Source organism: Hibiscus syriacus, unplaced genomic scaffold (assembly GCF_006381635.1).
Source record: "Hibiscus syriacus cultivar Baekdansim isolate YM2019G1 unplaced genomic scaffold, ASM638163v2 tig00112215_pilon, whole genome shotgun sequence".
NCBI lineage: Eukaryota > Viridiplantae > Streptophyta > Magnoliopsida > Malvales > Malvaceae > Hibiscus > Hibiscus syriacus.
Window position 1 is genome coordinate 3,367,133 of NW_024063268.1, and position 16,730 is coordinate 3,383,862.

Below are 16,730 nucleotides of genomic sequence, written 5' to 3' on the forward strand. Positions count from 1 at the left end.
ATAATCTTTGAAATTATACTTAAATTCATAATGGTTTAAAATTTACATAGTGGGTAGTTAGTAGGCGGGCGGATGTGAGACAGACGGATACGGGGCGGGTAAGGTCTCAAACCCATCACTTATCAACTACCCACTGCGAGTGTGACTTTTTACATTCACATCCGCTGACTACCCACTAAACTTAAATCCATCCCTACCCCAATTGGAGCAAGTATAAAATCTACGAAATTGTACATGTATGTCATCCTTAATGTTACGTGTACATAAGTGATGACATAATATTTATCACATGTCACATCATCAATTTGAATATATAGAATTTATCACGTCAATAACAAGAAGTGATCATTAATCAATTAACAATTTTTATCCATCCAAAATGAAATATTGGGTTAAAGTATTTCAAGAAAAGAATAAAAACTAATATAGAAATTTTATCTAACATTACTTGTGAATTTTAATATTGTCTTAAAAGAAAAGAAGAAAACAACTTCAAGCCATCTAATGTATCTATTACCTCTCTATTTAAATAGGGTTCTAAGGGATTTACGTATTTCTCAGTAAACAACTTTCTAAGGGTGCGTAGTTCCGGCAAATCGGGCTGCGGCATATATGAGAGATGCTACCGCTTCTCTGCATTCCTCGGGGAACTCACTGTAATGGAAAAGAAGTAGATGAACACAAGAATTGTATAATCAATTATCAATGGAGACGTGCATACCTCTGTTTTTGCATAAGAGAGACGTGCTTTGAGATGCACTGAGAAAACTGCTCTATGAATTTGTAACAGGCGGTTCGGTTTTGCTCAATCATGAGACCTTCAGCCTGCAATAGCATACACAGTAGTCAGGAGCTATAACTTATTAGCCAAGTAATTAAAGCTACATCTAATTAGCCAATGAGTGTTGGCACAAGTGGGTAAGATTCATGAATTTGAGTTTATAATGCCAAGTTCGAATTCTACCACCGTTACTTTTGGTGGACAATCTATAAATTCTTATGTAAATCCCAATTAAGTCTTAGGTATGCCTTGGACTGGGGAGACATCCCTTACCTAAACTTTTAATATACCAACAAAAAAAAACTAAGAACGAAATAGTTATAAATGAGACGGATAATGAAAGACGGTTGTCTTTCCAGTGAATGCACATGAGCCCTGATGGATGCCACGAATCTCTGGAGAAGCAAATAATCTCCATCAAATAGATGTTTACAACGAACAACAAATGAGAAGAGAAGCCACAAAATATTAAAAAAAACCAATCATTACGGATATGCTCCACCACATGCCAACACAAACAAAACAAGCAAGCAAACGTAAGGGGCTGTATGCGAATAATTATATATATATAGAGAGAGAGAGAGAGAGAGTTGCTTGGGAAGCAAGGTATTAAGAAAACAAAGAAAAATTTATTAGTATTACCTTTGGAAGAAGAAACAGAAAACAAAGGCCAAATTAGTATTACCCTTCCATAAGCATTGTAATCAAGATCGTTCTTCAGAAGATCAGCAATGTCTTTCTTCAAAAAGTTCTCCACCGCATTTCTCTTCTTCTTTATAGTCTCAAGCCTCACCTTATTAATCCTCAATGCCGATTTACTAAACAAACAAAAAATCGAAAGTCCAATGAAATCAACAAACACAATAACCAAAATTCAATACAAATTACAACCAGAAACCAAAAAAAAATGCAAAATGAAGCTCTGGGTTTTGTTTGTCTAACCATTTTGAATAGAACTTTGGCTTCAACAATAAATCAAACATCATGTGAGCTGAGAATCAAAACCAATAACTCTACTTTTTTTTCTTACTTTTTTCCTCTGGGGGAAAGAAGCAAGGTTACAGTAAGGGGCGTTTGGATGGAGGATTTTAACATTACTGGTGGGAATATTTTTTTCCTACTTGTGATTCCATGTTTGGATAGACAAATATTCCTAGTAGGGGTAATAAAATATTACCAACAATAACTTTTTTTCAAATATTATCGGGAATCCTATTCTCATGGTGGGCTTAGGTATTTTTTGTTTCCCTTAAACGACTAAAATGTCCTTATCCTAAAAGATTTATTTCAAAAATACCCTTACTTTTATTTCAAAAGCTATAGTATATTATCATAAATTTATTATCATAACTTTATTTCAAAAATATTCACAACAGGGAATTTTATTTATTTATTTATTATCATAATTTTTTAAATATTAATTAAGATTAAAAGAATATATGATATATTTACTGTTTTAATCTACACATTTATCTTTTAAATTTTATAAAAAATTTTATAAATTTTATATTTAATAAAAAAATATATAAATTAAAAGTAATACAATAATATATTTTCTATGAATTTTTATATAAATATTTTCATTTGAATATTTGGAATTCAACTTGTTAAAAAATATCATAATGACAATTTAGTAAAATATGCATTCCAATAATCTTTTATTCCTTTAACCAAACACTGTAATCATACATTCATGTCAAACAAACCAAACACAATAATGTAACATTCTCAGTAATGTGTAAGGTAATATAACATTCCGGTAATATTATTCTCAGAGGTAATGTTACATTCCATGAACCAAATACACCCTAAGAGATGTATACAACTGTAATCTGCATGTAAGAAAATCTAAAGGGATAAAAAAGCAAAGCTTTCAGATAAAGATTTCCAGTTGAAAAAGAAGGAAAGAAGGAAGAAAGAGGTAAGGGGAGGAGGTGGAATGGTTGTGTAATGCATGATTTTAAATCGCGGTTGCAGTTTCGGTTATTTTGGATTTATTGTGATTGCGGTCGTCGCAGGCTTCAGTTGACTAAATTTATATATAGATTACATATGGTTGAAAATATAAGGAAATGAAGATGGCATGCAGCTAGGTATCTAGTTTGAAACAGAGGGGAAAATCACTGCCACGCCGGACGCTGACCGCTAATATATTTACGCGCCATTCCTTTTTTTTTCAGTTAAAAAAAGCAGGCTTCAGCACTCACGGATTTAGTACCTTCACTATTACTTTTGTTTCTTTTGTGACACCTAATTATTATTTTTTGAAAAATCATATTTAATATTATGTTTTGATTTCATTTTTATCAATCACTGTTTAAAAAGTAACAGAATTGTTGACGTTATATTTTTTCAATGATATGTGGTATTACCTTATGGTGACACATCAACATCTCTATTAATTTTTTTAATGATAAGTGACCAAAATAAAACCAAAACTAAATATTAGGTATGATTTTGAAAAAGATAGTCAAATGACTAAAATGGAACAAAATTGATAGTTGGAGTACTAAACGTGTGGTTTACCCTTAAAAATATGTATTGGTATTTTTATTCAATTAATTATATAAATTTTAAAAATGAATTAATTAAAAATTTAAATTAACTTTAAAAAATTAACGTTAATGTTGATGCGTCATCATAAGATAATGTTATTTATCATTAGAAAAGTAAAAAAAAATACCATATCAACAATTTGAATAATTTTTTAACAATAGATGATCAAAATAAAACTAAAACATAACATTAGTGTAGACACCTGTTTTTGACCTGGCTTAAAAATATTATAAATATTATTATTATTATTTATTATTATTATTATTATTAATTAATTAATTAACTAATTTATATTTTGATGCAGGCCACATACAGACCCGAGACATCTCCCCAGCAGTTTCACGACATGTTCACCAACAGACCGCATCACGTGCACCATACTAGCAGTGACAAGATTCAAGGATGTGGGCACTATCCTTAATTGGATTTATGTGCAGGATGGAAGGCTAAAAAGGAAAAAATTGTTAGTGAAAGTTATAGACCCACACAACTACATTCTACATAAACCATCACCAAAGTCAGCAAATTCAACAAATCTCACCTAACCCATCAACATCTTACCAAAACGTAAGAAAAAAAAAGGAAAGGGACAAGGGGATTCGGTGAGGATGGCAACCATAAAGAAGGGGGGAATTCCGCAGAAGAAAAGGAGGAAAACGAAAAAAAAAGTTTACCTTATTTTTGGAAGCTCTCGTCGGAGAAGAAGAATCTCATCACGAAGGTAAAAAGTTTTAGTTTTTAAAATTGTAGTTTCGAGTTTCATAGGAAAGGGGTCGGTTTTAGGATTTTGGAAGGTTTGGAAAGTTAAAAAATAGAGAATAGGGAGATAAAATGAGAGGAGGCAGAGAGAAGACAAATAGGGTTTGGAAAAGGGTTTTAACGTGTCTTGTGTTTGAGATTGGAAAATTGCATTTTTAGTAAACTTGTAATATTTTTTTAAAAAAAGGAGTCCATTTGTATTGTCTTTTACATAGGCCCAGTGTAGTAGCCCACATGTTACAATATATATACATTATATAATAAAAAATGAAAAGAAAACAAAAGCCTTATCCTATACGATGCTTCAACAGTCGGTTTTGCTTCAAAAACAAGGGGGGAAAGTAGTTTTGAAAGGCCAAATATGTGATGGGGTCCAACTTTTTAGGTGAAATTTGTTTTATTATCATTGGATTAATTTTGTGTGAATACATTTCTTCCTTACTCATGTTTTTTATAATATTAATGTGAATCATTTAACTTAAATTGGAATTTTAATTTTACTTATGCGTATGTCAATTTTCAAATTTTGTTAATAAATTAATATTGGATTTATAGATTTTAATTGTAACAGGCTTTATTTTTGGTCACTATATAAACATAGATAAATAAGCTTATGGTTAAATTACTTAATAGATTATGGCTATTTTGATCTTTGTTCATTTTGATCATTGTTTGAGTATCATATATATTATTTTGTGGATTTTAGATTTTAATTAGTTTTGACGTCCTTGTTAACATTAAATATTAAATATATAATGGAACATGTGTGTTTTATTATTATTAAAGATATTAAATACCCTTATATTTGATATTATTATTTGCTAAGATTTTTGTCGAATATTCCATTAATTGACGGTGATATTTTTATTTTATTCTATGATATTTTATTCTATTTAAATTTAAGTATTGACAATTTAAGTTTCTAGATAATTCCTGTAAAATTCAGATATTGAGTTATTGCTCAATTTTAATATTTTCGAATAATTAGATGAGATAATATTCTTTTACATATAATAAATATATGAAATAGTTTTCTCTTACTAATATTGAGATTTCTTTTCAAATTAAAGAATTTTCTCTAATTAATTAATTAATTTGAAGCCAATTAATATTCAATAAATGGATCATATTTTAACTTGATATTCGATTTGTGATTTCCATATTTACGACAACGTGTAAGCGACACAGTACCAATTTTGGGCGCTGTGGGGGTGCTAATCCTTCCCCACGCGTAACCGACTCCCGAACCTATTTTAATTGAATCTTTGGTAAACGCAAACCAGCTTTTGTCTAGAAAATGATTTTTCTTAAAATTGTTTTTAAAAGACGTTTTTAGGTATTTGACCTACCTAACCCAAAGGTTGATGGCGACTCTATCCAATTTAATTCAAAATCACCAATTTTTCCAAAATTAAAATCATAATTGTTTTTAAAATAATAAATAATTGTTTCACCTAAAAATGGTTATGACAATTAGGTCTCTGTTGAGTTAATCGATTGACGGATTTGGCCAAGAGGGGGTGAATTGGCAATTAAAAATTTGGTGGAAGCTTTTGCAGAAAATTGAAAGTAATTGTACAGCGATTTAGAGTGGTTCGACTTTCTCAATCAAAGTCTACGTCCACTACCTTAGCTATCCACACTAAGGATTTTCCAACAAATTCACTAATTTGTTCTTTCTTTTGAGGCCAAAGAGATAACCTTACAACACTCTCAAGAATATACCCCAATTCTTGAGAACACTCTTTCCCAAAGAGAATATTACAAATTTGCAAACTTACAAGGAAAACCTCACAAGGTAAGATGTTTGCACAATTCTAGAACAAGAAAAGAACACTCAAAGATAATTACAAATGAGCACAAATGGTGTTCTTGAAAGCAAAATGAATATTGAAAGGAAAATTGGATTAATTTGCACAAACTTGATGTTTGATGCTTTCTCTCTTGTTTCTCTATAATTTCTTGTTGATCAAGGGCTTCAGAACTTGTTTAAATACACCTTGAATCACTTTTGAACGTTGGGGATAATTAATGAAGATAATATAGCCGTTTAAGTGTGAAAACATTTAATAAAAATGCTTGGAGCGTGGGGGAATCGGTTCCCCCTCATAGGGGATCGGTTCCCTAAGTGTAAAATTCAAATATTTCGACCGTTGAACAGGGGGAATCGGTACCCCCTATGGGGGAATCGGTTCCCTCCGAGCATTCTGGAAATCTCGGAGCCAAACCATTCAGGGGGAATCGGTACCCCCTTGGGGGGTAATCGGTTCCCTCTGAGCAATCTGGAATTTTTGGCTTTGAAATGGTTCGAAATACTTTGAAAGATTATTTTGAAATTGTTTTAAGATTATAACTTAATTTTACACTTAAGTAAGGATTAAAAATGATTTTTGAAATATTTGGAGTAATGTTTTGATATTCGAATAATTATATCGAATATACTTAGAAAATCATTTGGAAAATCTTAAAATTCATTTAACTTAATTTGTTATATCGAAATATCAAAATGTTTTCAACAATCTCCCCCTTTTTGATATAACAAAACATTTTAGTAATTTTAAGATTTTGAAATCAAGTTTTGAAATTACTCCCCCTTACTTTAACACTTCTCCCATTTATCATTTTAAAACACACTTAAAACACACACTTCTCCCCCTTTTTGTTAAATCAAAAAGATTCAAAGAAACGTGAAAAACATTTAGCCAATTGATTAGGTATATGTATGCATAAGCTACTAAGATCACAAGCAAGAGAAACGTTAGCCATTAGTTTCATAATCAATATTCATAATTAATGTGAAATGGCAAAATTGGTCATATATCTAATCATGAAGTAAATGATGCAATAAATCACACCAAATAGATAATTTCTAACCATTCATAAATCCAAACAAATTCACAATCCACAAATTCAAACATTCCAAAATATTCAAAATGTTAAAAACAATAAGTTTGGAGTTCAAAGCAAAATATGGAATCAATCATCCGTAGGAGGATCGTGAGGAGGAAAACGAGCTCGCATAGCGGCCATCTCGTGTGAGAGTGCATCAATACGTTCATTCATTGAAGCGTTGTTTGTGTGCATCTCTCGGAGAATCTCTAATTGTTGAGCTCCCATTGTGGATAAATGAGACTCTATAGAAGTAAAGCGCGAATCCATAGTCGCATATCGGAAATCAAATGTCTCCATAAAGGATTGAAAATATGGAGGCATTTGAGTCGATTGTTGTGCGTGCTCCTCGGGTTGCTCAGGCTCATCTTCGGCTTCATCGATATCCCTCATTAATTGTTCAAATTCTGGATCTTCGTCAGCTTCGAGTGGAGCTTGTGAAGAACTAGCTCCCGGAGTAGTTGCAGAAGATCGAACCCATTCACCGGTTTCTTTATTTTTGACCCATTGTTAAAGAAAGAAGATTGATTTGTTTATTAAGAGGAAAGGCGACATCTAGACCAACTCGAAGCTCGGCTTTAGAAAAGAGATTACTAAGGATACAACCGTAAACTAGTGAAGAACAGAGTTTCTTATTTGGCACTAGGTTAACGGTTTCAACGATCTCAGCAAAGATAATCTCAGAAAGGTTTATTTTTATATTGTGTTCAAAATAATGCAACCACCAAAGATCTAAAGCTCTGAGAGTAGAATAACGACCCCCGGATGGTCGAAACCACCAAGTGATCATGAGATGAAGAAAACGCTCATGAAGATCTAGAACACTTGCACTATCATTTCATTTATATCGTGAGCCTAAAACTTGTTTTTCATTTGATAAACCTTCATTATCCAAACCTAAGGCATTGGCTATGTAATCCGGATCAAGATGGAAATATTGACCTAGGAGGTAGGAACGTACTCCTATGGTTTTGGTTTTGTCACGATTTTTGATACAAACGACATTACAATAGAAGATACGAACAAGTTGATGATAGACAACAGGTTCAAGTTCGAAAAGTTTATCAAATTTCCATTCGTGCAAGATAGGGAGATATTTAAAGTTAATAGCAATCATAGCTTGAAGAGATGGGATACGTTCTTCCCTAATCTTATACGAGTCAAATATTGGTAAAACCAATAACGATAATCTTTAGGACCCGGTTGATTGAAACAAGAATTTTGGATAGTCAAGTTAGGATCAAGATTTGGAATAGGATTTTAAGGAATAGGAGGAGGATTTGGAGGTGGATTTGGTTGACGACTAGAACGACTAGATGAAGACCTAGCACGTTTAGGATTAGACATGGTGAAGGAAATCGGAATAGATTGGATAACCTGCAATTTTAAAAACAAATGTATGCAATTCAATTAATCCCAAAACTCAATTGAGTCCTCAATATTTCAAGGTTCTCTAAATCAATCCTAATGGGCAAAGTTTTTGAAATTATTTTTGAAAAATATGGTTTTGAGAAACAATATATGTATAGTTTTCATAACAAAAACATAATTTAATCAAAACACAATAATTTGAAATTTTTTTTAATTTCGAAAATTTAAAAATTTTAGGAAAATTCTTGTGTTTTTGATGAAATTAGTTGTAACATCTAGTTTCTAATCACTAAACAATCAATGCCGGATCACTATTTCAACCTAGAACTAATTAAAACTAATCCTATGTTCAAAATCAATGAAATAGAGAGTTTAGAAAAATTTACCTTGAAAGATGATGATTGAGGGGATTTTGATGTTGTTTGCACGATTTTAATGATTCCAACAGGTTTAGAAGATGATATTTGAATCGAATTCCGATTAATATCGTTGATTTGAGGCAAAAATGGAGATATGGAAAGAGTTGAGCGGCAAGAAGAAAAATAAGAGGGTTTTGGGGTGTTCTGCCCGATTTTAACAGAACCCCAGGGGGGTATCGATTCCCCTGTGGGGGGAATCGGTTCCTCTTCAAAGGGGGAATCGGTTCCCTCATTGGGGGGATCGATTCCCTCTGCACCAAAATGCTAAAATCTGATTTTTAAGCACACAAAATGCTAAATTAATCTTCTCTAGTGGTATAGGCAACTCATATATTGAAAAATAATTATGTTCAAACAATTAAATTAATCTTTAATCAATATTTGAACATAAAATTAATTTTTCATCAAGAATCATAAACTCCCCCTAACTAATAGCAGTGAATGCAATCAAAAATTACTATTATGAGCATTTTTCAGTATTTATTAAAAGTGCTGAATTATTTTAAACACTAAGTGAAGATAGGCCAGTTAAACCTAATTCTCTCCTAAGTGTCCAAAACCTTTCCTTATCTAAGGGTTTTGTAAAAATATCCGCTAATTGATGCAAAGTATCAACAAATTCTAGAACTACATATTCCTTAGTGACATGGTCTCTAATGAAGTGATGTCTAATTTCAATGTGTTTAGTTCTAGAGTGTTGGATGGGATTTTTAGTGAGACAAATAGCACTAGTATTGTCACACTTGATAGGAATAATACCTACTTCAATTCCATAATCAAAAAGTTGTTGTTTCATCCATAAAACTTGTGCACAACAACTACCGGCTGAAATATATTCCGCTTCAGTGGTAGATAATGCAACACAATTTTATTTCTTTGAAAACCAAGAAATCAGCATATTTCCAAGGAATTGACAAGTACCGGAGATGCTTTTCCTATCTAATTTACATCCTCCATAATCCGCATCAGAGAAGGCATGCAAGCTAAAACTAGAGTCTCTAGGATACCAAAGTCCTAAACTAGGAGTGTCCATAAGGTATCTAAAGATTCTCTTAACAGCTAGTAAATGTGATTCCTTAGGACATGATTGAAATCTAGCACATAAGCAAACACTAAACATAATATCCGGTCTACTTGCAGTTAGATAAAGCAAAGAGCCAATCATTGACCTATATAATTTAACATCTACACATTTACCTCATTCATCTAAGTCAAGCTTTGTTGAAGAGCTCATTGGAGTGTCATGAGGTTTCCCATTTTCCAGTCCAAACTTCTTGAGCATATCTTTGACGTACTTAGCTTGGTTAATGAAGATGCCATCTTTTCTTTGCTTGATTTGGATTCCCAAGAAAAATGAGAGCTCCCCCATCATGCTCATCTCAAACTCACTTTGCATTAGCTTAGAAAATTCTTGGCAAAGAACATCATTAGTAGAACCAAAAATTATATCATCAACATAAATTTGAACTACTAATAAATCTTTACCTTTATGTTTTAAAAACAATGTAGTGTCAACATTTCCTTTTGAAAAACCTTTTTCAATTAAAAAATTTGACAATCTTTCATACCAAGCTCTAGGAGCTTGTTTTAAACCATAAAGAGCTTTTGTCAATTTAAGAACATGATCTGGAAATTTTGAATCTTCAAAACCTGGAGGTTGTTCCACATACACTTCTTCTTTTATAAAACCATTTAAAAATGCACTTTTAACATCCATTTGATATAATTTAAATTCATGAAAACATGCAAATGCTAATAACATTCTAATTGCTTCCATCCTAGCTACAGGAGCGTATGTTCCATCATAGTCTATGCCCTATTCTTGAGTATACCCTTGAGCAATAAGTCTAGCCTTCTTTCTCACTATATTACCACTCTCATCAAGCTTATTCCTAAATACCCATCTAGTACCTACAGTAGATTTATTACTAGGCCTTTCAACTAATGTCCATACTTTACTTCTCTCAAATTGATTTAACTCTTCTTGCATAGCCATAATCCAATGTTCATCATTTAATGCTTCTTTAATATTCTTAGGCTCTATCCATGAGATAAATGCAACATAATTACAAATATTTCTAAGAGAAGATCGAGTTGTTACCCCTTTTGATGGATCACCTATAATTTCACCATCCTTGACATAGTTATACTCTCTTGGATAAGATACTTCCCTTTCTTCAATTGTTGGATTCTCAAGAGGATCATGAGTTTCCTCATTTTTCGTTTCTTCCTTTGATGATGGTTCTCCAACTTCATGTCTAACATCATTTGTATTTATAACACCTACATCATCATTCACACAAGAATCCTTCCTTGGAAGGGGATTATCATCGAAAACAACATGTATAGACTCTTCTACAACTAAAGTTCTTTTATTAAATACTCGATAAGCTTTAGAATTTAAGGAGTAACCCAGAAAAATTCCTTCATCACTTTTAGCATCAAATTTGCCAAGGTTTTCTTTACCGTTGTTTAAAACAAAACATTTACATCCAAAAGGATGGAAATAGCTAATGTTAGGCTTTTTTATTTTTGAAAATTTCATATGGAGTTTTCTTTAAAATTGGCCTAATCATTACTCGATTAACAACATAACAAGCAGTATTTGTGGCTTCCGCCCAAAAATATTTTGGCAAATTATTTTCACAAAGCATGGTTCTAGCCATTTCTTCTAAAGTTCGATTTTTCCTCTCAACAACTCCATTTTGTTGAGGGGGTTCTAGGTGCTGAAAAATTATGACTAATACCATTAGAATTACAAAATTCAATAAATCCAAGATTTTTAAATTCAGTGCCATGATCACTCCTAACACTAGTTATAGAGTAACCCTTTTCATTTTGGATTATTTTTGAAAATGTGATGAACTGTTCTAATGCTTCATCTTTAGTACTTAAAAATAGAACCCAAGTATATCTAGAATAGTCATCTACCAAGACAAATGCATATTGTTTTCCACCCAAGCTAGTAGTCCTAGTTGGCCCAAAAAGATCTACATGGATCAATTGTAATACTCTACTAGTTAATACGCCATTAATGGATTTAAAAGAAACACGCTTTTGTTTTCCTTTAGCACAAGCATCACATATTTTATCATTATCAAATTTAAGCTTAGGCAACCCTCGAACTAAATCACCTTGAATTAGCCGTTGCAAAACACTCATACTAGCATGTCCTAGTCTCCTATGCCATAACCAACTATCATGTTCATCTTTAGCAACTAGGCATAAATTAGTCATATCAAAAGAATCTAAATGCACCATGTAAATGTTTCCTATTCTATGACCAACAAGCATAATCAAAGTAGATGCAATGTCAATCAATTTTGCAAACACTTAATTTAAAAATAAGACATTGTATCTTTTGTCAAATTCATCTAATCAGATTATGCTTTAATCCATTCACATACAAAACATTATGCAATGTTGATAATCGAGATTAAGAGCACATGCATAAAGTTTTTGAAAATATTATGCATTAAAACTTTATAATATTTAAAAAAAATATGCATAATCATTAAGAAAAATTTAAGGTCAAAATTTTGCAAAACCAAAGTGCTTGAAAAATCGATATCAATTGTTAAAGAGATATCAATTACATTTTAAAAACAATTTTGACCAAAAATTAATATGATGAACTAGAGTTTATAAAATATTACCAAAAATTATTATGTTCATCATACAATATTTTTCAATATACATGAGACAAAACATAATCATTTAGAATTATTTAACATTTAAAACCTCATGCATGCATAGAATAAATTAGCAACCAAATAAAATAAAAAAACAATAAGTTTAGAGGTTACCCATTCCTTTTTCATGTGTGGCTAGAGCATCTTGAATATCATCAACTTTATCACCATTGCTCCCACACACCTACAAGAGACATTTAAGTAGATTTTGGTATCCAAATTGCTTTGGATCCTTGAACATTAGTTTCAATGCCTCTTGTTCCTTTTGGAACCCATACTTGTCTAATTTTAAATCGTTTTCCTTTCTTTAAAGGACAAGTATGTTCCTTATGACCATGATAATGACAATGTGAACATATTGTCATTATTGAACTAGATGAATTATTTAAAATGATCTCTTTTTCTTTTGTTAAACATTCAAGCTTATCTTTTAAATTGAAATTTTCTTTTTCAATACTTTCAAATTTCATTTTTGAGAGTTCTAAATACTTCTTCAAGATTTCATTTTGATTTTCAAAATCCATTTTCATTTCTAGAAGAAGTTTGTTTAATTTGAAAATTTCTTTTTCAAAGTTTTCAGATTTTATTTTTGAAAGCTCTAACTCATTTCTCAACATTTCATTTTGATTTTCCAAGTCTGTTTTAGCTTTCAAAAGAAGATCATTTTTAGCAATAAATTTAGAAATCAATTTATTGCATTTGGAGTTCATGGTCTCAAACTCCGAAAATAATTTATCATAAGCATCTTGTAACTCATTAAAAGATTTTGAATTTGATATATTTGAGTTAGAAGATACCTTTGTCTCTGTGAGAGCTAATAGAGACATCACTTTTATTGGTTCTTCTTCTTCCTTGTCTCTATAGATCTCCTCAAACTTATCCCACATTTCCTTGGCACTTGAACAAGAAGAAACTCCTTTATATACATTAGGATCAATTGCACAACACAACATGTGCATAGCCTTTGAGTTTTGTTGAGCTTCCTTCCGTTCTTGAGTACTCCACTTCTTTACCTTCTTAGTAGGAGAGGAATATCCTTTCTTGATTATCATCTAAGCTTCCATATCGAATGCTTTGATGAATGTCATCATACACCTCTTCCAATGACGATAATTTGTTCCATTGAAGTATGGAGGTACGTCAATTGGTCTGGATTCTTCCATGGAGAATGAACCGGAAGTGGACGCCATCTTTATCGATTTAACTCTTCCTGGATCGACTAAAGATGCGATTAAACCTTCAAATGAGTTAGGCTCTGATGCCAATTGTTGAGTTAATCGATTGACGGATTTGGCCAAGAGGGGGGTGAATTGGTAATTAAAAATTTGGTGGAAGCTTTTGCAGAAAATTGAAAGTAATTGCACAGCGATTTAGAGTGGTTCGACTTTCTCAATCAAAGTCTACGTCCACTAACTTAGCTATCCACACTAAGGATTTTCCAACAAAATCACTAATTTGTTCTTTCTTTTAAGGCCAAAGAGATAACCTTACAACACTCTCAAGAATATACCCCAATTCTTGAGAACACTCTTTCCCAAAGAGAAGATTACAAATTTGCAAACTTACAAGGAAAACCTCACAAGGTAAGATGTTTGCACAATCCTAGAATAAGAAAAGAACACTCTAAGATAATTACAAATGACCACAAATGGTGTTCTTGAAAGCAAAATGAATATTGAAAGGAAAATTGGCTTGATTTGCACAAACTTGATGTTTGATGCTTTCTCTCTTGTTTCTCTATAATTTCTTGTTGATCAAGGGCATCAGAACTTGTTTAAATACACCTTGAATCACTTCTGAACGTTGGGGATAATTAATGAAGATAATATAGCCGTTTAAGTGTGAAAACATTTAATAAAAATGCTTGGAGCGTGGGGGGAATCGGTTCCCCCTCATAGGGGATCAGTTCCCTAAGTGTAAAATTCAAATATTTTGACCGTTGAACAGGGGGGAATCGGTACCCCCTATGGGGGAATCGGTTCCCTCCGAGCATTCTGGAAATCTCGGAGCCAAACCATTCAGGGGGAATCAGTACCCCCTTGGGGGAGAATTGGTTCCCTCTGAGCAATCTGGAATTTTTGGCTTTGAAATGGTTCGAAATACTTTGAAAGATTATTTTGAAATTGTTTTAAGATTAAAACTTAATTTTACACTTAAGTAAGGATTAAAAATGATTTTTGAAATATTTGAAGTAATGTTTTGATATTCGAATAATTATATCGAATATACTTAGAAAATCATTTGGAAAATCTTAAAATTCATTTAACTTAATTTGTTATATCGAAATATCAAAATGTTTTCAACAGTCTCATTTACAAAAATAGTTGAATGATCAAAATGGAACAAAAGTGATAGTCATAGTATTAAACATGTACTTTACCCTTTAATTTAATAGTAAATTACTAGACTGATCACTTACTTTTCATATTTGTATATTGTTGTTCTTCAAGTTTAAAAAAATACATATCAACCACTTATGTTAGTGATTTATCAAATTTTAATTATTTACGTATCAATTGTTATATTTTGAGCACTAAGTCATTAACTTTGATTAGTTTGACAATATGGAATGTTAGAAAAATGATTAATTTTTAATTTGACTCCTGAAATTTTGATCCTAAATTAATTTATATAAAACATCAACTTAACACTAAATTCAACCAAAGTCTTGTTGCCGCCACCACTCACCATCGTTGTTGTCATTCACCTTCATTTGGCACCGGGCTTCGTCGACTATTTGACCCTAAAATTTATAGTCCAATCCTCTTTAACATTTTGAATGTGAATCTAGTATATGTTTCACCAAAAAAATATTTGTAGCTCAACAAATCTATCCTAAAACCCTTCGACTTCCTAAATTTAAACCATAATAATAATTTAATTATTAATATTCCTTTAAAAATGATTACACTAAAAATCTAGATATATATCATAACCAAATGCATAAATTTTTGTTTATAATGTTGTCATGTTATGTTTTATTGTTTATAAATATTATGAAAATGAATTTTATATTTTATATTTGACAATATTAATAATAATAATAATAATAATAATAATAATAATAATAATAATAATAATAATAATAATAATAATAATAATGAATATGTACTTTAGTTTATTTTATAATTTATGTTTGAAAGTCTTTTAAAAAATGTAGTTAAGGACTAATTAAACTTCTAACAGCTGCCTCTAGAAGAACGTTGTGGATGGCACCAAAGAGCATAACATGCCCCTGACTTAAGTGAACCTAGCGTGTATGGTATACATAATTAAACGCTTGTTTGTTACACTTATAGTTCACCAATTCCTTGATTAAATGTATAACGTAATTAATCCACCTTAAGTATTTCCCAAGCATGTTTCCCTTTCGTCTTCTTGTACTTGGATCTTAGTGCCACTATTTATGTAATTTCAATTTTAATAAAACAAGTTCAAGTTTAGGTAGTAAATGAGACGATACATATCACAAGTTATTCGAGTTCGATTTGATTAAAGTTCGGTTAATATTCGAATCAAATGGATTCAACTTGAATTTTTAAAGAGCCAAAGTGAATTACTTGATATCCGACTTAAAAAACTCACGCGCGATTCGAAAAAAATAATATATTAAATTTTATTTTTAAAATTAAATTAAACTAATGTTAATATATTATTTTAAAAAATACCATATAAAGATTTCATGTACTTAAGGTTCAGATTTAAATTTGAGTTCGAACTTGAACCAAGCTCGAGTTAAGTGTCAATCAAGCTAAGTCTAAAAATGTTTTGAGTTAAAGTTTTTTTGAGCTCGAGTCAAGCTTCAATTTTGATTTCGAGTCGAACTTTAAAAATTTAAGCTTGCAAGTTTCGAGTCGAGCTTCAATTTTTTGATTTCGACTTTCAGTCGAGCTTGACAAATTTAAGCTCGTGAGCTTTCAAGTCGAGTTGAATTTAACCTTAAATTTTTTGAGTCAAATTAGACTCATCAATATTCAAATTCAACTCGACTCGTTCACATTTCTAATTCCTAGTTCAATGTAGGGAAAAAAACATAATCCTGAAAATTGAAATTCGTATCTTAAATTTATAAAACATAATTTCTGAAAGATGATAATACGAATTATTAGAAATAAAATTTTGATTTAATTGTTATTTTTTCAAATTAATCATTAATATATGATGAATTGATCGACTAATCCAAATCGAATATTACGAAAATCCCTTGAACCTTACACATATTTCAGTCTAGTTTCTCCACTGCTAATAATGTGGTGGCACTAA

The 16,730-nt window shown here is 31.2% G+C and overlaps 1 protein-coding gene across 1 annotated transcript; it reads right to left on the minus strand.

The window, feature by feature from the left end:
• Positions 1-572: 572 nt before the first annotated feature.
• Positions 573-1,767, minus strand: LOC120175729. Its single transcript, XM_039182291.1, has 4 exons — positions 1,724-1,767; positions 1,467-1,599; positions 722-825; positions 573-654 (listed from the first exon to the last, which is right to left on the minus strand). Exons 1-4 carry the CDS (start codon positions 1,765-1,767, stop codon positions 573-575), a joined length of 363 nt encoding a protein of 120 aa, XP_039038222.1.
• Between the last annotated feature and the right edge of the window lie 14,963 nt (positions 1,768-16,730).

Excerpts from the sequence above, each read along its gene's own strand:
- LOC120175729 (XM_039182291.1), bottom strand. The coding sequence starts at position 1,767 with ATGATGTTTGATTTATTGTTGAAGCCAAAGTTCTATTCAAAATG. Across the intron at positions 1,600-1,723 it reads CCAAAGTTCTATTCAAAATG|TAAATCGGCATTGAGGATTA; the intron begins GTTAGACAAACA and ends TTGTTTGTTTAG. Across the intron at positions 826-1,466 it reads ATTACAATGCTTATGGAAGG|GCTGAAGGTCTCATGATTGA; the intron begins GTAATACTAATT and ends ATGCTATTGCAG.